This window comes from Colias philodice, chromosome 17 (genome assembly GCF_061535455.1).
Source record: "Colias philodice isolate Cphi_HAF_F1 chromosome 17, ilColPhil1 Martin Lab GWU primary, whole genome shotgun sequence".
NCBI classification, from domain to species: Eukaryota; Metazoa; Arthropoda; class Insecta; order Lepidoptera; family Pieridae; genus Colias; species Colias philodice.
Window position 1 is genome coordinate 1,881,137 of NC_143102.1, and position 26,307 is coordinate 1,907,443.

Consider the following 26,307-nt stretch of genomic DNA (forward strand, 5'->3'; position numbering starts at 1 on the left):
TGTAAATATGTACAGTGTTGCCTTTTAATACACGATATTGGTAATTTTACTGTGGTTTTATTTCATTTAACCCTGTTCAGATCCTTTTGTTTGCTCTAGCAATTGAACAAAAATCCTTCGAAAACTGGACAAATATATTTTAATATATTTCTTTTTCTATATTTTGTATAAAATTTTATCATGCTATGTTTTGTGAAATTTTCTTAGTAGGTCTGAAGATTCAGTAATTATAAAATAGATTATTCATATCCCTCTGTGATAAGTGTCATGGTAGAACCTTTGCTGGGTCAGATATACTATGTTTCTTTTTCTAAGGTATTTGGGAGATAAAAGAAAACAACAATTCATATTTGAAATTATTCTAATTGGCAGTATACAAATAATAATAAGACAAGAAAAACTACAATAAATGGCATAACAAGAGTTTTTCTGAAACAATTTTACTTTGGCTCAATCTGTCCCAATTTCGGGAGATATTCAAAATAATACTGAAGTATCCAATCGTTATGAACCTTTAAAATTATCACAAAACTCAAAAGCGAGTCTAGATAGTTCTTAAACGATAATTACAACTAAAAATGCATTTATGAACTAGAGATCTAAATCGGCCAATATTTAACTAGCACCTTAAGCACAGAAGTACACATTTTCCAAGACGATCTCTTGTCAAATAATCTTATAATAGAAAACGTAAAACTATACATATAATGACTGAGTAAAATGGTCCCTATTGCTAATAGTTATATGGGGCTTAAACGTAAAATTCGAATTAGTGAACGTAAACAAGATGGCGGCGGTTAGATGACAGGCGTTTGCGCGGGAGGACATGACGTCACCAGCAGCTCGCCACCGCTTTCTGTGATCGGGACTTCCCTGTGGTAATTGATGAGATCGACTGGAAAAGAGATATTATTTTTTTGAAATTAGTTTTAGTATAGATTATTTTTGTAAAAATAATCTTTTAACATTATAAAGTTTTGTCTGGTATAAAATAATTCATAATTTTTAATACAAATGTTTATAGTTTTTAAAATGTATGTATGCTGTTCAGTTGGTTATGTAGCGTAAATTAGACTAGAAGATGTAAGAAATTTATTTTTATTAAGAAAATAGTGAATAACATAGAGTTAAAGAAATTAAATACTTCTAATTCTGGTCTAATTACTTTATCAAATATGAAACGTATGTTAAAACATAAATTCAAACGAATTTTCACTGGAAGCTTTGTCTGAAATGGCGGTACGAGGTAGTGCTTGCAGCGGTACGACACTCACCCAAGCTGCTGTGCACGGGCTGCCCCGCGCCCAGCAGGCGGTACCCGCGCGCCGCGTCCACGAGGTAGTGCTTGCAGCGGTACGACACTCACCCAAGCTGCTGTGCACGGGCTGCCCCGCGCCCAGCAGGCGGTACCCGCGCGCCGCGTCCACGAGGTAGTGCTTGCAGCGGTACGACACTCACCCAAGCTGCTGTGCACGGGCTGCCCCGCGCCCAGCAGGCGGTACCCGCGCGCCGCGTCCACGAGGTAGTGCTTGCAGCGGTACGACACTCACCCAAGCTGCTGTGCACGGGCTGCCCCGCGCCCAGCAGGCGGTACCCGCGCGCCGCGTCCACGAGGTAGTGCTTGCAGCGGTACGACACTCACCCAAGCTGCTGTGCACGGGCTGCCCCGCGCCCAGCAGGCGGTACCCGCGCGCCGCGTCCACGAGGTAGTGCTTGCAGCGGTCGTGCGCGCGGTACGAGATGGCGTACCCGAGCGCGCGCTCCGACACGCGCACGAGGAAGCTGCCCGCGCCCGCCACGCGCAAAGCTGCTTCCGCTTCCGATCGGCTTGTTATTCCTGCAAGTGTGATATTATCTTTTAGTTGGGGAGAAAGAGCGCGGGCCACGTGGAGCGCTGCTTCGGCCTCTTAGGCTTGTTATGCCTGTAAGGGATATGTTGTAGACGATTAAATGCATGTGAATGTGTTGTGCGTGTGTGACTGTGTAGTAGATTGCGAAAAATATGTTGTTGGTTAGAGAGTAGGGCATCCTGGGCCTAGACAAATGGCAGAAATGCTAATAGAATAGAAGCCACTATCGATGGAATTGACATAAGCTTATGATGTTTGGCTAATAGTTCCAACACTTTAGACAAAAATTTATTTTACCAGCTGAAAATTGGTAAAATTTTTCAAAACAAAATAAATTAATAAATCATCTATTCAAAATGTCAACGTTCTGTTATGCTCGTTCGTGTTTCTAAATTCATTCTACGTACCATGAAACCAGTCAACTGGTTTGTTCTCATCAAACACACCGCGCGGCAGCTCGTGTGTCCTGAACCATTCCACCACCGCTTCTCTTGTTAGTGGCTTGCTTGCTGCAACATTTTGTAACTTAAGTAAATCCGGCTTGAAGGACCAAAATTAGAATGACATAAATCCAGCTCAAAGGACCAAACTATTTATTTAAAAATACCAACTTAGCAAAGTTTCAGCCACAGTTATACTGTCAATTATAAACAAAAGAAGCATTCAATACACGGATAGAATTAAAGCCCAGCTATTAATAAAATCGAGAGCACCCCGGGCAGTTTTAAATAATTTAAGAATAACCTTAATTGTTACAAAAATAGAGTATATTCGCAAAATAAAGTTTAATTTAATTTCGAAGGATAATTTTTAAACGGTCAATAATAACCTGTCCACATAGCACCCCTTTCCATAGTCCAGTTATTTCTTTCCATTTTCTGTAATAGTCCTAAATCGACCGCGGACTGCCCAGGGCTGTATCTCTATATAGTGCAGTCATGGGCAGGCTGCGGCTGGTGTCTCATAACATTAAAACTCTCAAAAAGGCCTCTTCGTGTTGGATCCGTGTCCCCACGTAAGCCTTCCAAAAGACCGGGTACCGTCCTTCTGGTGGTACCCGAGTATTATGGAGATGGATAATAATATATAAACAACTAACCCTGTGTAGGACAGACCGCCTCAGGTTCAGCACTGCGGCGGTGCGCCTCTCGCGCCGCGCGCGCTATCTCACGCATCGCTGCTTCTGCTTCTTTCGCTTTACGCTCTGCAAATGGATATCAGTTATAAGCTTTTGTTTCTTGATCACTCTCTTCTTTTATATTATAAACTATCTGTTTTACATAAAAATTAATTACCTAAGTAACTAACTTTTATGTAAGTATACAGTTTCTTAATCGAATAGGTTATTTGCTCTACTGTCATAGTATCCTCTAGCTCAGCCATACATACATTACCTCTTCTCCGTTCTATTAAATGTGTCGTATACCTATCTTTAACGAACAGTTGAAGGGCTCGAATTCACCTGCTGGCAAGCAAGATCGTGCACTTCGCCAGCTGTTGCCATTTAAGCTACAATATGGTACCCGTTCGCATTATACATGTGTCCTGTTGTGCTTGCAGCTACCCGCTAAGCTAAGACTCTGCTTTCCTAGAAGATGCCCCCTAAAATTATTACACGAACCCTGTTCCCGCCACACCGCATCATCATCTCTCGCCTGCAGCTGTGCATCCCGCAGTGTACGAGCCCGTCTCGCTCTCAGCCCGCGTAAAATGTCCCCCGCCCGCGCGGCCGCCACGCGCCGCTCCCACGCCGCTACGCGCAAGCTCACCCCGTCCCCGCGGCATACGTTCGAATCCTTAACCATATAAAATTGTTTGTTACGGTCAAATATCGAAATAACACATTGGGCAAAAAATTGCGCGATGCGTTACGGTTAAGACCTGCAAAATTAGTGTTAATAATGAGCCGAAATGTAATTCGACCACAACGCGTTGTGGCAATGAAGACATGACGCGAAAAAAATAAAGTTCAAAACATTATTGCTCTACCAGAACACCCTTCGTAAGTTCTTATTACTTGAAATATTTTAAATTCACACACATTTTTTAGTTAATTTCTACTATATGTGATTTTTACCTGTATATCTTTCTTCCCCTCAATAAAGTTGAAATGCAGCGTGTTCTTCTTAAGGTCCAGTTTGATGTCGTCACAGTAGTTCTTGTCCAAGTCCTTCTTGCCCTCTGTGTCCAACTCGTCCATCCTCTGCCGCAGCTCGTCCACGGTACAATACAGATCCAGAGTGTCTTCTAAACTGTCCACCGTTTTCGGAGATAAATCAAATTTCTGTAACAAATACACGTAAACAATAGAATCTACCTTCTGAAAGCTCATCTTAAGGCCAATTTTTACAGAATTTAATGGAATTTTACATAAAAAGTATTAATTACCCTCGACTAGGTCATAGGTTTATTTTTGTCTAAAATATGAAAACGTGTTACGTGAGTAAGTGAATAATAATAATTATACGCGAGAAATTTAACTTAATCGCAGATGAATAAGTTTATTACCATTCGTTGATACCTTTATCAATTGATTCTAGAAAAAACCTACTTGTTCCAAGCTGTCCATCGGTTTATAATCAATGAGATGTGTGAGCTCTTTCTCAACGGACTTGCGCAACTGGTGCGCTTCCTCTCTGGCTTGCGCAAGTGCACGCTGCCTCGCCTCCTCTGCCAGGATGCTCTCGATTGACTGGTCGTCTGGATGTTCACCCATTACCCAAACCTGTAACATGAATGCAGAAATATTAGCTTATATTTATCATTTTTCATTCATGCTAAGAGCGGACTGCTAGATTCATATAGACATGAAACAATTTCCTACTATTTATTTAACGTTCATACTTTTGCCCCCATATTCCTAAAGTACCTCAAATATCTGCCACGGGCTTGTAACAAAATATACAATCTTAGCTACAATAGAATTTGTACAGATAATGAAATTAACTACCTTCTACAATTTTAGAAATATATATATTTTTTTTTTATTATTTACATAAAATACGAAACATTAAAAGATGCGATATAAAACTGCATTCCTGATTCAAAAAACAATCAATATTACTGTATACCCGATTATAAATAAGACGTAACTTACCCAAGGCTCCCCGTCTTCCCCTTTCAGAAACTGCACTTGTTTCTTCCCGTTGAATTTTGGTCGTTCGATCTCCTCTTTGCTCACTTTCTCGTCCCAGACTTGCCAACGACGCACCTGAAATATTATAAGCATTAAATATAGTTTTAATTTTATTATATGACTTATAAAGGATTTTGGACAATAAAATTCTAGCACGTACAAATAAACTACATTTCCAAAAACTCTCGATAGATGGCGTGAGGTGTTGGTGTTTGATGGAATAGTAGCGGATTTACCAGTTTATAGTTACTGCCTCGTATTCATGGACTCATGGTGAATACTATTTATCATACTACAATATTATGTTCGCAGTGTTACCAACACAGAACAGTAAAAACATACTACTTTACTGTTCTGTGGTTACCAATAACATATTGACAGCAACTTCTCCAATCTCCACAAGTTCATTCAACTAATTTTCAAAGATGTTCCATGAATACGGGGCTTTACAGTTCAAATCTTGTCTGAGGACCATATTATATTTTTTTTTTATTTCGTAATTTGATAAAATGCTATTATACTTTGGAGTTACAACATATTAAATTGCAACTGCGAATGCTCTATTAAATAGTTGATAAAAAGTAAAGCATGCAACATTCTCAACATTAATTTATTATGCTTGAATATACGTAAAAACTACTACATATAATAAAAATGCCACACCAGCCACATTGCTAAACATAATTGCAATAAAGATTTCAAACATCAAATCGAAACCAGTCGAATCACATTTTTCAAAAGTTGCCATGCGTGATTATGTCAAAATATGACAGATTATAATATATTGTTAGTCGAGCCGGTTAATTGCGAAATTGGCAACACCGTGTGTAATGAGCCATGGACTATTTGTCTGTTTGACAGGTAGCAGACAGGAATTAACTATTTTAAAATTTAAAAAATAACGGTGAAGTTGCAATTTCTATAATTTCAAAGCACTTAATTGCTAGTTTTTTTGTCATCATAGTGTCACAGAACACTTTATTTAACTGTTTTTTTTTATTAACTGTTTAATTAAAAATGAGCAGCACTATTATTTTTTCAAAATTAATTTTTGACATTTACTGTCTTTAAATATTACTAATTAATTAATTAAATAAAAATATCGTCTATAAATAGTTTTCCAAATTACAATTTATAACATTTATTTTTTATGCAGCATTAATATTTACATAGGTATAATATTTTTTATCAATGTATTATGACATGTTTTAGACCTTGGTGAAATATAAATCTAGTGTTAGGTTTTATAAGGTCTTTAAACTAGTTTCTGAGCTTCGCAATTTCACGCTTGCAGATTTATAACGAAGCTAATAACTTCAATAAGATATTTTTGAAAATTTTCATAAAGACTTCATATCCTGAGGTCATACTTAATTTTCGGTGGTTAAACGAAAATTTGTTGGCAAATGTGACTTACTTCCCATTTTTCTTTGGATCCTGAACATTTTTACGGATTTCATAAAATAACTTAGTATTAACCCATTTTAATTTATAAATAATTAGACTGTTTTGTTAGTAAACTAATTTAAATTGAAGTTCGCATGATTTACCAATAACCTTCGATTATGTAACTTCCTCTATATTATTTATTTAAAATCTTATTAGATATAAATAGTAGTAACTTACTGGCATTATAGAAGTGAAGGGTAATTTGAAATTGTCTAAGCCCAGACCTTGAGTACCTATGCGGATTTACCGGTTATTTTTAGCGAACAATGATACGTGTCGAATAACCGTAAAATCGGTAAGGATATCGACTACTACTTACTAGTTTCGTAAGCTTAAAGTTCAATAGATTGCAATTATGTGGTAGATGTTTATTCGGTGTTTCATAATTTTGTTCTTGAAAAAAAATTGTAGTTAAGTGATAGTCAAATTATTGGAGTACTTATGTAATAATGATTCACTCGTATAGTAACTACTTATGTACTACACGGATAATCAAAATCTCGAGTGTGTATGATAACATTTTTTTAGATATCAAAATTTAAATATTTACTATGGCAAAATTGTCCACCACACATCCACCCGAGTTGACTTTATGTACTTAGTTTTAAAAAATTTAACAGTTGTTAATTAATAATAAATTATTATCGTAGGATTATCGTATACCGACGCAGAAATCTGTTTAAATCCTATCATTCATTATTAATTTAAATTTAATATATTATATTATTGTCATAAAAAAATAGTTAATATTTATACATATTATATAACAATAGTTTAGTATGGTGTGGCTATAACACGACTTTCTTTTTTAAACGGACTAAGTATATATTTTTTTTTTATTCTTTATGGACTAAGTATATAATAAAACTGTTCTTTATTTACTATTATTTATTACAACAAAATTATAAGAAGAAAATAACTAAAACGCACTGACCTGTTCTTCTCTCATCTTGCAGAAGAGCGTCTGCTTTTGGGTTTCGTCCAGCTCGGCGAGGATCTCCGGGTCCACCCACATGTCTCGCAGGATCTGCTGCAGCATCTTGCTGGCTCTGGAACAATTTATTGGAATTTTATTGAAAAGCTACACGGTTTTTATATTATGTAGAGGAAACCCTCTTCAGTAAAGCTATTTTTTTAAACCTAATAAAGTGGAATTAAAGAAATATAGTAAAAAAAAACGGACAAAATCACCGAATTTAATGTATGTGATGAAAATGGGGAAAAAAATCTGAAGTCTTCGATTTATATCCATTAAAAAATGCCAGTTTTTGACGCCTATGTATCAAATAAAGTTATTATTACAATATTCAAAACAATTGCATCCATATTTGTACAAATTGTGGTTTCCATCTTTATTGCGCAACGCTTAGCAAAACCAAACTATTGCATTCCATAAAAAAGCCTTTATCCTTTCGTCTCCGAGCGTAACGAATAACCTTATAAATATTAGAAAACGACAAGTCTCAAGCCAACATGTATTTGTGCGAAACTAAGTGAAATCTTTTTGTAAACAAACTTACTGTTGACGAATTTTCTCCCGCCTATTCTGTTTACATACCAATGATATTTATGGTCAGTTTTGTTTTTAAACAAAGTTATTAGCATCGTACAAAAAGATGAGTATTTTTTTTTTTCTTTCTAAATCTCTTCTTTCTGCTCTGTGCTCAATAATTGAGCACAGAGTATATACATACCATATATACATACCAGTTAATACCTCTGTTAATTATTAACAGAGGTATCAACTGGTATGTACTATGTATATAATAAATAAAAATATTACAGAAATATAAAGTCAGTCAAGGCCTTCAAGCCGTTTCGGAGAAGCTAAAGTTTAGTTATAAGCACTTAGATGAGTATAAATGCCCCCAATATATTTTACAATACAAGAAATTTCTATAACATCAATTAAATATTAAAAAAATTGCAAATAAACAGATTTATGATATTTCCAGCACAATCATGACAGTGGCATTATGGATTAAATTTGACGAGGAAAAATTTCACAAAAGTCATAAAAGCGGAGAAAAATAACCTTAAAAAGTCATAAATCATATGATTAACAATGAATAAACAGTTTTTTCTTACGATAATACCATCTCCATTGATCTGACTGTCAAAGATATCAGATAAAGTGCCTTGACATTGCAAAGATAAAGTTTAGGAAATCCTCTTGAAAATATTGTTTTTGGAATTATTTTTAGATAAAGTCGATGAATCAAATCGTCGCTTGTTTGTACTCCTTCGAAACAGCTTCATCGATTCTTATGAAATTTTGTGTGCACCCCTAAAATCTGAGAGTAAGGCAGAACAACGTTTACCGGCTCAGCTAGGCCTAGTAATAGATAATCTTAGGCATTCGCATATGTTTCCTCTTTCAAAACAATCGGGGGCCGATTTTGACCTCTTATTAGCAGACAGTTTACACCGTGAATTGAACTGAATGGCAAATTCACATACATATTATGATCGCAATCATAATCGCAGAATAATATGCGATCGTAATATGAATTTTCTAGTGTGGACAAAAGAGGTACGGCCGCTGTTTTTACACGTTCCTCCGACTTACCTTTTATAAATATGAAAGAACACTTCCAGTCTTCCTATTCTATGAACTACCTTTTCCTATACTATTCTATGAAATATGTAAATTTCCAATGTTTATTTTTGCCATTTAAACGTGTTATAACTGTGGTTATAACAACATTCGCAGCGATGGATTATTGTTTAACATTCCACACAATAAAAACTGTTTGTTCAGCTTTGAAACTATTTATATGCAAAAATTTAACCCAATTAACTTAATAAGCAACCTTTCTAATCGAAAAGGTATAATATTCACGAATTTATACTTATTTTGTATTTAAAGAGGTATTTGATATTTGGAGCGACATTTTAATCTTTGATGAGGTACTTTATAGACCGGGAGATACTGACACAAAATTTCGAGTCATTTGTAACAGGATGGCGGTTCTACAGGGGTCTTAGTACGCAATGATAAAAAGAAAAATGATGGTGTGATCGCTGGTATCGGTGGTTTAGTCGCGTGGGCGTTAGCCGAACTCGTCGGAAAAATAGCGAAAGTCAAACGATTTGTAACACAAAAATTTTAGTATTTACCGATAGCCCATAAAAAAGAAGTAGGCGGTAGTGTCATGCCATACTTTTCCGGTGTGACTTACAGCCCGCCATACCGACGCGAATATGTTGATTTAAATAAAACAATTATTCAACCATTTGTACCAGGCTAACTTTTGCACAGGTAACCATCGTCGTGCAGCCATTTACGAAAATCGCCATGCCATACTTTTCGGACGATTCCAAATGGTCGCCATACCGCCGAAAATCTGCAAAAAAAATTTATTTCGCCAAACGTTTTGTACCAGTATTGCATTTGGATTTTTGGAGAGTATTTGATAAAATGTGACCATTATTATATTTGCCATACTTCTAGTAGGGGGAAAAAGTGCTGTCATACTTGAAAAATTAATTTAGTATTAATTTATATAAGTGAAGATTTCCAACACCTAGATCTTTGAAATTTTGTATTTATATTCGTTGATCCTCAAACTTACAGGAAAAATAAGTGCCATACTGTTACAAATCGTTTGACTTTCGCTATTTTCCGACGAGTTCGACTAACGCCCACGCGACTAAGCCGCCGGTACCAGCGTTCACACCATCATTTTTCTTTTTGTCATTGCGTACTAAGAACCCTGTAGAACCGCCATCCTGTTACAAATGACTCGAAATTTTGTGTCAGTATCTCCCGGTCTATTATTTAATCTCAGTTTCATTTAAAATTTAAATAATTACAAATTACATTATAATACGTCCAGCTTAGACGGCCAGTCATATTTCGTATGTACAAATTATGTCTACTGTTCTTATTCTTTCGTACAAATAACAGTTATTTAACGGTTTTTTAAGATAAATCAGGCCTATATATACATACTATTAAAGGGAAGCATGAGTCAAATGTTCCATATGACTAAAAAAAATTCTATGTCAACAGTCCCGTTCTTTAACAGGGAATGAATCACGCACGTCGATCGTTTCATAGAAATGTAAAGAATAAACAATGGGACATAAGTAATAAGTACGTGACGTGTGCATTGTGTAGTTTTATGACAGGAACACAGAGAGCCATTGAGCAAGCGCCCTGGAATTCGTGACCACAGAGTAAAAATCGAACTGTCATTGTGGTTTGCAGAGGCGGGAAATGTTTCTTAAGTTCACTGTGGAAATTCAAAGACAATGATGAAAATGGAACCGTCACTGCGAGTTGGCGGGAAATATACAAATTTTGCATTATGGCCAAGAACCGTAAATCTTTTGGGCTATTGGTGTGGATTCAGTTTGTTTTTTTTTTGGGTTGACGAAAAACAATATATGTACTTACGTATTATACATTTTTTCTGAATTATTTAAATATATTATATAATATGCACAAAGACGTAACGATGATAGTGTCTACTGTATGAACCTTTTCTTAGGTGGATATCTTGTTACTTGTGTGTTATCCAAATACAAAAGGTCTCTATAATGTACACACATAGAGCTTTTCAAGATAATGAAAACACGAATAACTACTTAGCAGTACGGGTGAAAGTATGGTGCTGTGATAATGTTTGAAGATAACAATATACGGGCCATTGTATGCACTCATCTTTTTTTCTTCCAATAGTTAGTAAAAAGTAAAAACATAGTGCAAGTTATATGAAATAGCCTATCTGAAAAAGCACTGCGTACTAAATTTTAACGGTTCAGTAGTTAAGTTTTATTTAACAGCTTAAAATTGTATAATATACCTAGATAGAGAAGAAAGATTGAGATTACCTTATCTCATTATAATGAATTACAGAAATATTTGAATTGTTAATTTGAAATTGATGCGTCGATGATATAAGTCCAATAAACTTATTAAATTTTAATTATATTTTAAATTAAATACAATATGAGTTTTTATTTAAATTAGAAAACAAATTTCTACTATGTGCCTATACGAGTATTGCTAAGAATTAAGATGTGCTAAGGTCTTTTGCTTAGAACTTTTTGCACGGGTTTACTAAATAATATGATATGTAACATTTTCTTATTCACTTGTTTCATATCCCTCTAAGCCAAGCGTCGCACCTAATTTATATGCATATGTTACTTACAAAAAGTAGTCCAAGGCAAAACTAATATGTACAATCCTTTTGTCCCGAACAATATACTCATTTGTAACATTTCTATACAACTCGTGACCAACACACAGACACCATTATCCATCATTATAATATCTATTGTTGCGAGAGTCACGTCGAAGTATTGCACTTAGACTGCTTTTGTATCCCTTTGAACCATGTTAGTGACTTTTCATAAGCGTAAAGCCACAGATAATAATATAATACTATACGTATAACTAAATGTTTTAGTTCATTGTTTGGTGTTTGTTAATTATTTCAGAACGTTCTAGTAAAAGAATAAAGACAACGTAACGTTTGTGTAAAATAATTTCCAGCATGCGTTTGAAAAAGTAGCCAGAAACTAGGCTGGTAATAATCGATCTTCCTATAAAACACCAACAAAGCTAACTTTGAATGACATAATAACCTGAAGACGTGAAAAGCAGGTTTCATTTTTATTTATATCATTACAAACATCAACATTGCAGTGAAATATTATATAAATTTCAGTTCAAATATAAACGCTAACCAGTATTACAGGTTAAATTATTATGACTCATTCCATAACGGTCGGATTTGTATAATTTGTACGCCCCAAAATACGTAATCTTCTATAGTAAAGACTAAAAGTGAAGGTGACGAACATGCAGACTGCAGTCGTTTAGAAACTGGTTCTCTTGGCTGTATAATGTTGTTTCCTCGGTGTAGCAAAGACAAAACTTGCCGCGCCTTTTGACATTTGTTTTTTTTTGTTATGTGCCTGTAACCATTTCAAATAGTGTTATCCAGTATCCTCAGTTATCCTATATATTTGTGAAGCCTATGATTATTATAGATCAATATTTAAATAATTTAAAATTTTAACAGTAATTTGTTATTATTTAATTAAATTGTTACAATTTTATGAAAATTTTTAATTTGTTTAATTTAAATGTTACATTACAGCCACATTGAGATTTATTTTAAACAGATTTACTTTAAGGCTTAAGCCTAATTTGTGATTCGTACCGCGTACGTAACAATTTTTGTTATTGGAATCCCATTTCCTAAGCAAAGAAAGCCTCGCCTACAAGTGAACGACTGGGCGCGGCGGCTCGTCAAGGACATAGCACAAAGGACTTGGCGGGCGATATGACTTGCAAATACATACAGTACTTAGAGTTAGAGCTTTGAAATTTGAATCGTGATATTATAACGAGAAATAAACACATTATGGATATTATAATAATCTAAAATAAGTTACACGTAGTAGTAGAAATTATTGATCTTGACATTCTTTGAAATAAATACTCTTTTTCTGATTTTTTTTCTATCGTTTATAAACCTTGTTATCATGATGGCCGCGAAGATAATACTTATTATATTAAATTAAAATATTATAATCTGTGATAATGAAAATAGGTTAAGTAATTTAAAATTTTTACCTTTATTTTTTTTTGTAAACAACAGTCGACCTACTCCAAATTCATACAATTTGCGGAAGAAATCTGGGCCTTCAGTTGATGCATTTTTAGAAAAGAAAAACATTTTATCCGTTACTGTTACGGTGTTAAATAGGTGTCGTGTAGCTGTGTAATGTGTTTCTCCGTTGTTAACCCAGAAACGGTACAGTTAGTAATTTGCAAGCATTATCTTGAACGCAAAAAATGGAACAAAAACCAAACAATTATCTGCTAAAATCTAAATAATCCGCTTCGCTTACGCGCATACAAAACATTCATTTTTCCACATGCATTATTTTGTACACCCCGACCTCGTATTTTGTGTCTTGGCCGAACAAATAAACAAAAAACATCCTTGTGAAATCTAGTACGCTGGAAAAGTTAAGAATTTTAAACAAAGCGCGTCTTTATTCACCTGTCACGGTGACAGATGTCAGGCGGAATGGCGGCAAAATTGTAAAAAAAATGGAAAGTGGATTGCACAAAGCTGACAAATAAAAGGCCCATGTCATGAAAATTACGCAACTTGTCTATTTAAAAAGCTGCTTTCGCGAATCATACAGTGCAGGCAATTTTATTTCATTACATTATGCGATTATTTTATTCTATACGTTAACTTTCACATCACAAACACATTTTAAAAGAAAATTTATGAGTACTTACGTTATTTCTAAGAAAGGCGGGTGCAACAAAGCTTGCGTAACAATTTTGTATGACGTCGTACAATTTTTATAAGATGATCGTAGAACTGAATATATTATCTTTAAATTAAGATATTACTTTGCTCTCACGTGTAAGTGCTTTGAGTTAAAATTGTACCGTAAAATAGCGGTTTTTGTTAAAAATCTGTTATAGCACCCTTAATGTTAAGCTGTAATCTACATAAACGCGTAAAATGAAGATATTTAAACAAAAATAAAGAACTGAAAAACATGCTTTAATAAGATGAAATTATTGTATTTTCACCGATCCTTGATAAGTGTGCAAAGTTTGAATTAAATCTGTCCGTTTTAAGTGGGTCAGGACTCAGGAGTCGGTTTCAACTTTCAAACATTACCTATAAGAGGTGAAGCTATAAGCGTGTCATAAGACTAAAACATACAAGCATCAGTGAGAACCCAGCTTATAAAATTAATTTCACTTTGCCGCTTGTTACGCGATTATTCCAACAATACAAGAGAATTAGCAAATAACAAAAAATGCAAGTTATTATTACGAAATAGCAAATGTTCGCGGTCAATGCTCCGTCGCAGTGGCAATCTCACTACTAGAGCTAAAAATTACACACCGTCGCGTTCTAATTATTATCTTAATTAAATGTTATCATATAAAGAGAAACTAAATTTGTATTCAGAAATGATTTAAGGATGTTAATAATCATCTATGCTAATCTCAGTAGTGAAACACAGATAAAATTATACCGATTACAAATACATATTTTAGATTAATCCATAATCCTTTATTAATTATACCTACTAGGTAATATATGTATATTATGTACTTTTAAAGGTACATTATATGTATAAAACATCAAAATTATTCGAAAGTAAACACTTTAAATACAGTAAATAATATAGCTGAACATAAGGTTTATTGTTAATTTTTCAAACCTGCAAAATTATCAAAAAATTCCAACGTTACGAAACAACCTTATTTTTTGCAAACATGTGCTCTAGTTAACTGCGCGATCTAAAATTTAATCTAGAATTGAATTTTAATGTGCCAAAATTGGGGCCGCGTAGTATGGTCGCCATGTGTAGGTACTAGGTAGGGCTGCTAGCTTATCCGAAAGTTATACTTATTATTTACCTGATTAAGTATAATAAAAAATATTCTAGCAACGGTGTCAGCTGTAGGTTTGCCTTGAATCTATTACCTAGTTTGAAGATTCAGCACTGCTACCAAAATATTCTTTGGCTTTATATAAGATGAGTGTGGCTGACAAAAAATATATTTAGTTGCAATTTTTTTTTCTAATTTTTTTCAAAAAAAGCAAATTACTTCAAATATTTAATGACAATAACTATATTATGTAGGATGATACGATGAGATGTATGATTAATTGATGTTTCTAAACGTGTGTAAGGTAAAAGGTTAGTTTATGAACGATGATTAGAATGGAAGAACGATAGACTATGAATCAATGTGTGAATGTGAAGTAGAGAGCGAATGAGGAATGATCTTTCTCTTTCATTGGGATCGTAGGTGAAGACGGCTGTTTCTCTGTTAAAGAAATTTCTAAAAAATTAAGATTGTGGTCTGAAAATAAATCTCAAGAAGTTCAAAGTGTTTTTCATTTGGCCCCGAACCTACATGCATATGTTAGGATTATTAAAAGAAAATTAGTTCAAAAGCCTGGACATCCAAAATTAGGAAATTAATACTGTATAATACTTTTCGTAGGCAACCCTAGACTTATATGTGTGCTGTGCGTACCAAATTACAACACGTCTACCAAAAAACGTCTGTTACAGAATTCTGCGAACATTCTAATTTATAATAGAATTGTCCGCAATAGTTAGCTTTTAACTATTTATACAACTGTTTACAAAAAGTTGAACCAATCATCAAATAAAGAACAAAATTTATTATCTACTAATTACCTATTTAATTTATTGGCTAAAAATGTTATTATAAAGACAAGTACAACCAACATGACAGTTTCTTAAATATCCTCAATTTTTTTAAAAATCTCTTTAACTACTGAATCAATTTTGATAATTAAATTGAAATGTAAGCAAATAAAAAACTGTACATGAACGTACAGTCAAAGTAACACAATTATTGACAGCTAACACCATTTAAGGTACAGTAAAGGCGACAATAATTTCCATCAAGTAATGAGACATAAAATCAATATTAATTACCTCTAAGTAATCATTTCAATGATTTCCTGGTTGTATGTGAAAAATGCGGTTAATGCATGTTAATTCTAAGAAATGCATATGTAACATGGCGACCTTCCTGCCATCTTCCGATTGGAATCGGAAGCCATTACGTGATTCGAGTATGTTCTTTACAATGTAAAGAACATTCCTATTACCTGGGAATTGGGATTGGTAAGGAAATGCTGCAGTTTTGTAACGTTTTTGTATACAGTATAATAGTTTTTTTAACGTTTTGTGTTTGTTACAGCCTCGCCTAATCATGGTTTAAATATGTATATTGTTTATAAATAGAGGAAAGGTTCATTGTAGTATTGTGCTAGTTAGAACCAGTTAGGAAAATAAGAAATTTTATTGGCATTCTGTTTTTCAACAGGATTGTAATAGTTTTGTTACATCCCTTTTCATGTGTAAGGAATTTAACTTATCTACGCCGACATGCGCTTATATAAAAATTTAGGTTAATGCAGTTGCACTCATACATATAAATAAATAAACAAGAAATATTTTCCATATCGATCCCACATAGGGTCACTAACCCCTACATCAACCAGCAGGGTCATATAATATACATAAATATCTTATAATTTTAGCAAAGATTGATGCGTTACTTCGAGACGAGATAATTGCAAGGGATACATCAATCTTGAGACCTCCACAAGTGACTAGACACATAATTTATAGACATTGACCCTAGTGCCCTTAAATACTGGAATTTTAATGAACCTATACTCAATATTATATCATACATTATTGAAAATAACTTCGTTTTAATTGTAAATTAACACAAGACATAATAGGAAAGAATTTTAGTCTAATAAGACGATAAAAAAAAACAAATAAAAAAAATATTCCAACAAAACTTTCTTTTTAATCTTGTCGTTTGAAAAAAAAAAACATTGTAAACCACAGATCACAGATGTTGTAAACACAAACAATGTAAACTATAGCATAATACAGAAAGTCGAGAGTCTGAAAATAATCGGCTACTTGTATTATGTATCGATTAAAGTAAATACAACGTATATTATTATCATTGATAAGCAATTATCTAATTATCTGTTTCATTGTAACAATACCCATTGTTTTGTTTTTTACCGCGAATTCTTATCAGTATTTAGTTGTAAACAAACAATAAATTGTTACGGAATTGGCACCCTAATTTTTTATCTATTGAAAACATACTGCGTTACACTTTTAAAAATGTAATTTCCGTGTATTTGAAAAATAACCCAGAAAATTGTGTTTTTAAAAGAAGTAATGTATTTGCGCGCAAAGGTACTTTAGTGTCGGTTTAATAATTTAATTGAAAAGGCTCGATGTCGTCGATTTAGTTCACATAACAAAGTTATGTTCTACTTACATTGCGTCAAACACGGAAAACCATAAACTATATTCCACTAACTACGCATCTTTTTTACATTGCAATCTAACATAAATTGACGCAAATGCAAACAGGAATGCGACAACTGAACAAGTAGAGTAATAATATTACATACGACAACGCAAATACCTCAAGGGCAAGTATCGGATATTAGATTATACACGTGAGTAGACATGTGTGAACAGCCTGTGAGGATCGTTTGTGAAATTTAAAAAAAAAGCCACCTGTCAGCTGTCACTTGTCACACGATTCTTAAGTTGGGGCCACAGAAATTTGCAGTTTGTAAGACTTCCTAATCAAAACTTTGCTTGATAATTAATAAGTCATACAGGTATTTTGGACCAAGTTTGGACCTTGTACAAGTTATACATTTTTAATAAAATGGACAATATATTAAGTCATGCCTATAATATTATGTTAATTGCCGTACATGGAATGTTGCAGTATAATATGTATACATACTCTTACATTAGCTACGTACCTTTTTACGACCGACAGGTGACTTAGATTTGTATACGTAGTATATTATTATGTGCTTAGATCCTCCAAAAGGTAATCATGATATAAGAAAACATTTCAGCTAGCTTTTTCACACATGTTAAATGGCAACACAGGCATAGTTTAAACAATGTCGCATTTATTATATCAGTTCTAATGTTTATCTCGTAACGATAAAGTTACCGGTTCTTTCCCTTCACGAGCATCAATACAAAATACGAATACGAAAAAAAAATAAATTGCGTGATAAGGAAATGAGGCCCCTATGGCCCATACCCCTATAAACCTACATGCATACATAACTGTATTTCGACACCAATATTAAATAATATCTACACAGTTCAATAAATATGAATTTAAAGTTTTGTAATCAGTTGAAAATATTTCTATCTCGTCATTTCGAATTTCAATAGCTTCACCTATTAATTAATATTTTCTTTCCAACAAGGATGTTAAAAGAAAACGTTCTATTATCACTTTGACTACCAATGATCTGACTTCTTTGAATACCATAATGTAAACACAGCACATACTCGACTAAGCTCGACTACTAGAGAGTAGAGACTGATACCTACCCGCATATTATTTTAATCGCCGTCGAATATATTATTTTTGAGGAAAGCAGATACAAAATAGTATTGAGGCGTGTCAGACAGTCAGCTGCATTGTTTAAAGTTGCGATTGCATTAGATTGACACTGCGCCCGCGCAAGTTGCAGAACTGGTTGCGTGGCAACAGATATTGTAATTCAAAAGTTAAATTCGATAATTTTCACTTATTTTTCTTACATTAACATTCCTATCATTTATACGTGTAAATGCGATAATCACAGATAATTAAAACTTATTTTTAATCTGTTAAACGTCGATAAAAAAAATAGGGAGTCGTTTTAAATGCAACTTCCCGCTACTGCTATAACATTTGGAACAATCGAACACGCTGTCTTTTGTTCATATCGCCGGTTGATTTACCGGGTCAAATACCAATACCTTACCAAAAAGTATTTTTCTAACCGTCTCGCGTCTCCTAAATTTTTTGACGTCCTAAATCGAAACATTGCGTGTTCCTTTACGTAAGTAACACGTAATGTAAGGAAGTCTGTTGAATGCCAATGTCTTATGTTACATCAGTTTATGCTTTAAAAATACGGCCATTGTTTTAATTCGTGGGTCATATTGCAGATTTTCGTCCGACCAGCCTCATTCTTAATTTTTTTAAAGCCTTTTTTTGAACATGTAGCTTTGGTTAAGAACCAGGGGCGTAGCTACCCCCAACGTGCGCTTTTGTGAGAAATCTTTACCCTTCCTTAGGGCCCCCAAACAAATTTTTATACGGGGCCCCGCCAAGGCACGCTACGCTACGCTTCTGTTAAGAACTTAAGATCTCTAATGCTATCATTAGCTTCGCCAAGGCCCAAGACTACGTCTTTTAAGTTTCAATTATTTAAATGCAATTTATTGATTATTGCAATACAGTGTACCTACTTTAAACTTAAAACTACAATCTTTCTAGTTTCTTATAAAAAATATATTTTTTTTTAATTTTAATAAGTTTTATTCATTTAAAAACAAAATTTTAAGGACGCGCTAAATTTTACGCCCTGATTCGTTACATGAAATAGATAAAACATATGATACATAATATTGACAAAAAGAGAAACACTTTTTCTAACTAGGATCGTCTGTGGCCTTATCTGTGGCCGTATTTCGACATTCTCTGTTCTCAATCTCGTCACTGCATTCCACAGCACGCATAAGTAATTTTATTTGACAAATCCTCATGAGAATACCATAATAACCTAAATTCTGAAACGAAATTCCTATGAGAATACTGCATACTGTTCCTATGCATGCTCATTTTTAAATCTACATACCTACGCAACGTATTTTGATGCTGTTTTTCAGACTATTGACTTCCAGGATTTCGAAGCAGATTTTAGCATAGGTATTATTAGTTACGTTTGAGACAAAGCGGGTGAAGCTGCGGATGGAAACCTAGTTGGTAATCTATACCTTTTTTTTTTTTATAGTGGAGAATGCATTTAGGCATACCTAGGGCACTCGGGGGAAGAGCCCTGGGTTATGTCGGACTCACCCTGCTGAGTGCAGGCAGGGTCCTACCGACTAAACTCCACTGTGTTCCGCCGTGCCGCTTTATTGACGGGGCCGCGGGTATTCGGTAGAACCGCGTCCGCAGACTGGTAATCTATACCTACTAATATTATAAAGCTGAAGGGTTTGTTTGTTTGGTTGTTTGTTTGAAGGTACTAATTTCAGATTTGAAAAAGTCTTTCGGTGTTAGATAGCCCATTTATCGAGGAAGGATATAAGCTATATATCATTATGCTAAGACCAACAGGAGCGGAGCCATGCGGGTGAAGCCGCGAAGCGCAGCTAGTATATTATAACAGTTAAATAAGTCAGTGGTTAGTCTACGCTTCCTACACTTTTCCTACATTACATCACTTCGTGTACCACCGTTACTGATAAAATACGTAACGGTACATAATATAATATTGAAGGCACGTGTCGCTTCTCAAATTACATAAACTTTATTTCAATATTCTACACGTATTATTGTTGTGACGACTGACGAATTTACATACCTGGCTATAACTAGGTGACCTGACTTTCTAGCATTGTTTTGAATAGGTACTTTTCAATTTTCATTTCATAAATAATGTATTTATGACTGACTCAGTCATCATCATCATTTCATGTTTGTTTCCATTGTTTAACAGGAACACAAGCATTCTATGAGGCTCCCCATTGACCAGCTGGGTAAGTGCAGGATGGTAGATGTCAATAAATCAAGACATTCTCGCACTCAAAAACACTAAAATATCAGATGAAGAAGACAGAAAAATCCTCTATTATTACGTTATACAAAAAAAACTAATAAAAGGATTGATATCTAAGCTACCTCAAAAACAAAACGTGAAAAATAAAGAAAAACTAGGTCCTTCCCTCCACAACTCGCCAGTAACAATGTGCATGCAGACGCATGGAGTATTGTCCCTCCCATTCGGAGCAGAACGATTGCTACTGTTTTTAGGTCTATCGGAAATACTAATAGCTATACAGTTTATACGTTGGATAAATGACAACACGTTTATTATTGTTATAAGTAGGACAAATGTAAACAAAGTTTTAAAAGAAGAAATTTTGTACCTGTTTATCGTTATTATGAATCATTACTCTTATTACCTACTCATTTATTTAAATTTAAATAAATGAGTAGGTATTATCAAAGATTTTCAATAACTTATAATGTAGTACTCAATCAATTAAATTCTGCAGAATTTTGATGATACATACTTAAGTCCAAATATCTTTATAATATAGGTAATAATATTTTATATATTGCATTAAAATAGATTTCCGAAAATAAGATAGTGCTATCTTGTTTACCTGATTTACAAAATTTTGTTATATTGCCGTATTTTTATCAGAAAATGTAAACAAATTAAGCACACGTGAAAGGTGTGTTGCGATTTGATAAGAAAAACAGATTTACGACACATTAACCTGTACATAACGTTGATAATTATTATTAGATAGTGAATGAGAACAAAATAATATACTTATGCGGCAAATGTTCTGGCAGGAATCCCTTAGAACAAATGGGATATAAGCATTGAGGTATTATAATATAGAGAGGACATCACGAACAAAATCTGTGTAACAAGCGCGGCGGCGGCACCGGCCGGCTAGTCAGTAGACACTTTGTAGATATTCTGCCTTTTATTACTTATAAATTAAAACCAATCAATGTAACAAATAAATGTTGTTTATCTTATTAAAAAAATATGAATAAAATTATCAATTAAAACCAATCAATGTAACAAAAAAAAAATGGCTTGAGACGATTGACTCTAACTCGTGTTAGAAATAGTTTATTAGAGATGCCCTCTCTAGTACGTAGTACATGGTAACTCTATGGATATAAGAAATAGTTTACGAAATATTCACAGACCTATCATAAAAATTTCACAAAACTCGGCCAAACTCAAACTCAAACATTTATTTATTCTTCAGACTTCTTATAAAAGCACTTTTGAATCGTCATAACATATTTTTAACATTGAGGACTGAGGTACCACCGATTCGGAAAGTTGTATACTAATATAATCTATGGAGCTGGAACAAATACTAAACTTGTCTGAAGAGATTGAACTAACAAGATAACTAATGAAACTATGATAATTCAGGTTATAATCATTATCTAAGTTTATAATTATTATTAACCTTTTTCCTACAAATTGCGTGTTTACATTCCAAAGCCTATGTCGTTATAATCTCAACATAATTATTATAATGTTATATTATGTTACAATAACACACGATAGACACACTGTATATAATTTATCTGTGACTAATACAGACAACAAAACAAGTATTGCCTTTGCTTCTTGCTCGTTAGCGCGGACAAAGCAAACTGAAACTTTCATTTCAATATTGAATCGTAATCCTTTGGAATACGGTATTGATTGATTTGACCAGTTCAAGTTAAGAATTGAACAAGGAACTGGCCTTGAACTCAAAACAAAGCATGTATTGTGAGATTGAAAGTAGACTGGAGTTCGAGAGGGCTAATGATTGTGACCTCGTACATCACTATGCTATGGACACCGTTTATTTACCGATTTCGTCATCAAATACAAGGTATTTTTGGCGGTAAAATTATATAGTGAAAACGTTTGCCATACAAACTCGATTTAGATATCTAAATCCATGGTTAACCTCGTAAAACGTTAGTAACGTAAAATATAGAGACTTATTATTGTTATTATTTTATACTTAGTGAGAAATTTTGCAAAATTGATATGATTTTCAGTCATCATAATTAAGTTTTATCCTGATTCTCCTCTCTATATAGAAACTGCTTTCCGAGCGCTGGTAAATAATTTATTTCGTATTTTGACGGTTTTTAAGCGCTTCTTATACTTAGAAGTTTACTTGAACAAGTATAACTGTTTGAGTTACAGCCGGTATGTTTTCATAATATTACCATGGTAATGTTGCCATTGCCACCCGTATTGCGAAATCTAAGACGTCCAAGAATTATGTTTTAGTATCGGCATATGCGCTTATCAACTAGGCATATAAAAACTTGTATTAGTTCTAGGCATAGATAAGAGGAAGTGAAACAAGGACATTACACAATTGTTTAAAAAAAATTTCAAAAATTAGGTAAACATCAAAGGAGGTAATGCAGAGCAGTTATTAGATTTTTTTTTGCTAAAATAATCTGTGATTTATAAAAAGTTAAATTTTTAAAACATAGATAACTAATGTTCAAATTTCAAAACGTAGGTAGCAGTTAGTTACAAATTACAATCAAGGTTTCCCTCCAAAATTTAGGAACATTGATTGCATTGTAATGTGAGTGAAGGTGAAAACAATTTGACGAAAAAAAACACATCTAATCTTAAAGACTTAGTTTAAGATAACCAGTGTTTGCCAATTTTATCATAAGTACTGAAATCTTATTAAACATCTCATTTACCTAGCAAAAAACCTTAAAAACTGATAACTTTTCATTGATAGGTACCTATCATTTCTTCGAAATTGAGCTACATAAATATTTACAAAGCGGTGCACCCGGCTTCGCCCGTAACTAGGCCATTAGCACCAGGGATTACGAAGGGTCCAACTGTGAAAGAATTTTTTTAAATTGGTCCAGAAGTTCCTACGATTAACGCAGTCAAACATACTCTTCAGCCTTATATTAGTAGTAAATGTGCCCTGCTGTTTTATCTGTTCCTGTTGGTCTTCCGATGTATAAATCTTAAACTGAAATAATTTATCGAATCGTTCCAGTATTTCCTGAAATTAGCGCGCTCAAATAAACAAAATTATTGTTTGTTATGTAGATTATTTTTGACAACGTTTTTAGAGATATTTTAATTTTGAATAATTTTGTACAGCTTTATTTGTAGGTTTGTAGGTACTTTTTTTGAACTGACTTGAAAAACGGAGAACCGCATCCGTATCCAATCGAAATCTAATTCGACTGTATTTTTTTAGGGTTTGTTACCTCAGAATTTGTGATTGGTAGAAACAATTTGATGCATTTTTTATTTGAAAGCTCGTGTCTTCCGATTGGTTCCATTTAAATTTCGTTTAGTAGGAACGTACCTACGGTCTACCAATTTGAAAATGGAAGACCGCTTTGCTTTTTGTAATATTAAAATATTTTGAATTGGTTGCTGTAATTAACTTTAATTGATGGCATGTTTAATAAGTGATTAGTAACATTTTCATTAGGTACTTATATTTAATTTACTTAATTTACACAAACTGAATCCACAAAGAGTATTTAATACAAATTTAAGGAAAGGAAAGAGGAAGTTGTTTCAAGTTTATGGACTCGGTCGAATTAGGTCGTTAATATACGATTAAGTCCAATATTAAGTCATTACCGACCATAATTATAAATTAATGAGCGTAAACAATACATAACATTAATTTGCATTTACAGTATAGGTATTCTAAATTCGTTAGATGGCTAACTACTTTCACATTTATATTAAAGTTTACTTCGACCAGCTAAATCTAAAACATAATTCGAAATTAGAATAATTAAAAAGAAAACGGCAGAGGAAATTACGAAAAATATTTTGCAAATGCACTTACAATTCACTCCCGCGAGCGAAAAGTGAAAACAGCTCTCCAATGCGTTCCGATTCACAAACAGCACAACACTAGCACAAAATTAAAAAGTTAATAATTTCTCAATTCAAAATCTCGCTTCTATTTTTCGAAATAAAAAACAAATACAAAATTCGAATTTCAAATTGATGTCGTGCGGGCGCGCCCGACGTGGCTGCGCGCTAAAAACCAACTGACGAATTCCTTATTCCTATAGAGATCGGCGATCGCTCAACGCGCGTTGCGTCTACGTATCGCGTATGTGAATCCGCATTATTCCAATCTTTGTTAAAAACGATAAATAAAAAGTTAAAAAATAAATTGATTGATGCGTCATGCACTGTATATCACGATAAACATGATTTAAATTGAAAGTTACTTAAAAAGATAAAACTGTTAAGTGTACCGTTGAATAATGCATTCATTAGGTTCCGCATGCAATTCATTTCAAAGTAGATACCTTCATTTTATTACACTGGCAATCTTTTTTTTAACTGGGATTTAAAAAATCAATGCGTCAAAAATGATTGGTTTCTTTTTTGAATATGGAATTTCCACTTGAATTGAATTGAATTCACATTTTTTTCGTTTGCTTGCTTACATTTTTTTTGTGTAGGTCGCCAACTGTCGTCAATCTCAACAAAATAATTATTAATATATCATAGTTTTATAATCAATATTATGTAAATATATATGGTAACAGTATAATACATTACACATACGATTAGCTGTTCAGTGCCAAGTAAATCACGTTTTGAAGCAAGTTAAGAAGATTGCAGCAAGATTGCAGCAGACATGACTGACAGGTGCAGCATGGAGATTAGTACGAAAACACAGGTAGGTATGCACTTTTCGATCGACATACATTAACGTAATATTAGTATACGAGTTATTTTAATTATTGCACGCCTCATAAGCGAAGCGTTGAGGTGGGTACTACTGTCACTTCGCGCAAAACATCTGATTTTTCAAACTTAAAATGTCTTTATGTATCATACATTGCACTTGTAAGATAATACATACACACACATATTAAGAAAAAACACTATTTTTAACGTTCATGATATTTTTGATGTCATTTTTGTTATTTAAACTAGTTAAAAAACAGTTTAAAAAAGTTCTGTCTTGGACGTCCGTGTGTCTGTATGTGCGGATCCTTTTTCTTGTTAACACGATAGCGACCGAAATACTTTACTAATCGAGTCTTTTTTTTTCTCTTACGCTTGAGTATGCTCAGGAATAGAACCCTTTCATTTTTCAGGGTCTGATTCGATGTGGTTTAATTGTTATTAAATAAACAAAAATAATAATTAATAAATATTTATTAAAAAAAAATTATGAGGCGTGCACTTTTGGATTTTCCAAATTATTAGGTAATTATATTTATTATTTATGGAGAACGTCATTTGTAGGTTTACTGAAGGTTAGATAAATGGTATTTCACGAAGAAGTCGACTTTTTTCCAATAGATTATTAAATAAAACAAGGAATGAGGAATAAGAGATAAGTTTAATTTTCATAAAGACAATTTATTATCTTGTAGATAAACATTATCTGCTTTTCCACAAGATATAGAAAAAATGACTCATTTAAAAACTTTCTAATCGAATAGACTGATAAAGATTCACGTAACTAATCAGAAATAAAAATTGCAAATTTTAGAAATTCTAACTCGATAATTTACTTAATTTTTAAATATATTAACTAAATTAAATAATAATATTTAAAACAAATTAGTTAACAACGAAGATTTTAAGCAAAATTTGTGACACCAAAAATCCTAGCAAAAAATGGATGTTTGTGCTTATTTGTGTTTTGTTCGATATATACCTACCTACA

The 26,307-nt window shown here is 33.5% G+C and overlaps 2 protein-coding genes across 2 annotated transcripts in view; one reads left to right on the plus strand and one right to left on the minus strand.

Moving 5' to 3' along the window:
- Nucleotides 1-26,307, plus strand: part of LOC149480853 (leech-derived tryptase inhibitor C-like) — a 242,428-nt gene that overhangs the window by 58,350 nt on the left and 157,771 nt on the right. The gene's annotated exons all lie outside the window — the stretch shown is intronic.
- LOC149480856 (SH2 domain-containing protein 4B-like) lies at nt 344-24,655 on the minus strand. Its single transcript, XM_089706028.1, has 10 exons — nt 24,454-24,655; nt 7,370-7,484; nt 4,948-5,061; nt 4,402-4,575; nt 3,928-4,134; nt 3,472-3,646; nt 2,950-3,054; nt 2,258-2,359; nt 1,643-1,837; nt 344-895 (listed from the first exon to the last, which is right to left on the minus strand). Exons 2-10 carry the CDS (start codon nt 7,472-7,474, stop codon nt 798-800), a joined length of 1,275 nt encoding a protein of 424 aa, XP_089562154.1. The 5' UTR covers nt 7,475-7,484; nt 24,454-24,655; the 3' UTR covers nt 344-797.

Bases quoted from the DNA above. Each gene is read 5' to 3' on its own strand.
- LOC149480856 (XM_089706028.1), bottom strand. From the start codon at position 7,474: ATGCTGCAGCAGATCCTGCGAGACATGTGGGTGGACCCGGAGATCCTC. The intron at 4,576-4,947 runs GTAAGTTACGTC...TTCATGTTACAG, and splicing joins GGGAAGACGGGGAGCCTTGG to GTTTGGGTAATGGGTGAACA. The intron at 3,055-3,471 runs GTTCGTGTAATA...ATCCATTTGCAG, and splicing joins TGCGGTGTGGCGGGAACAGG to AGCGTAAAGCGAAAGAAGCA.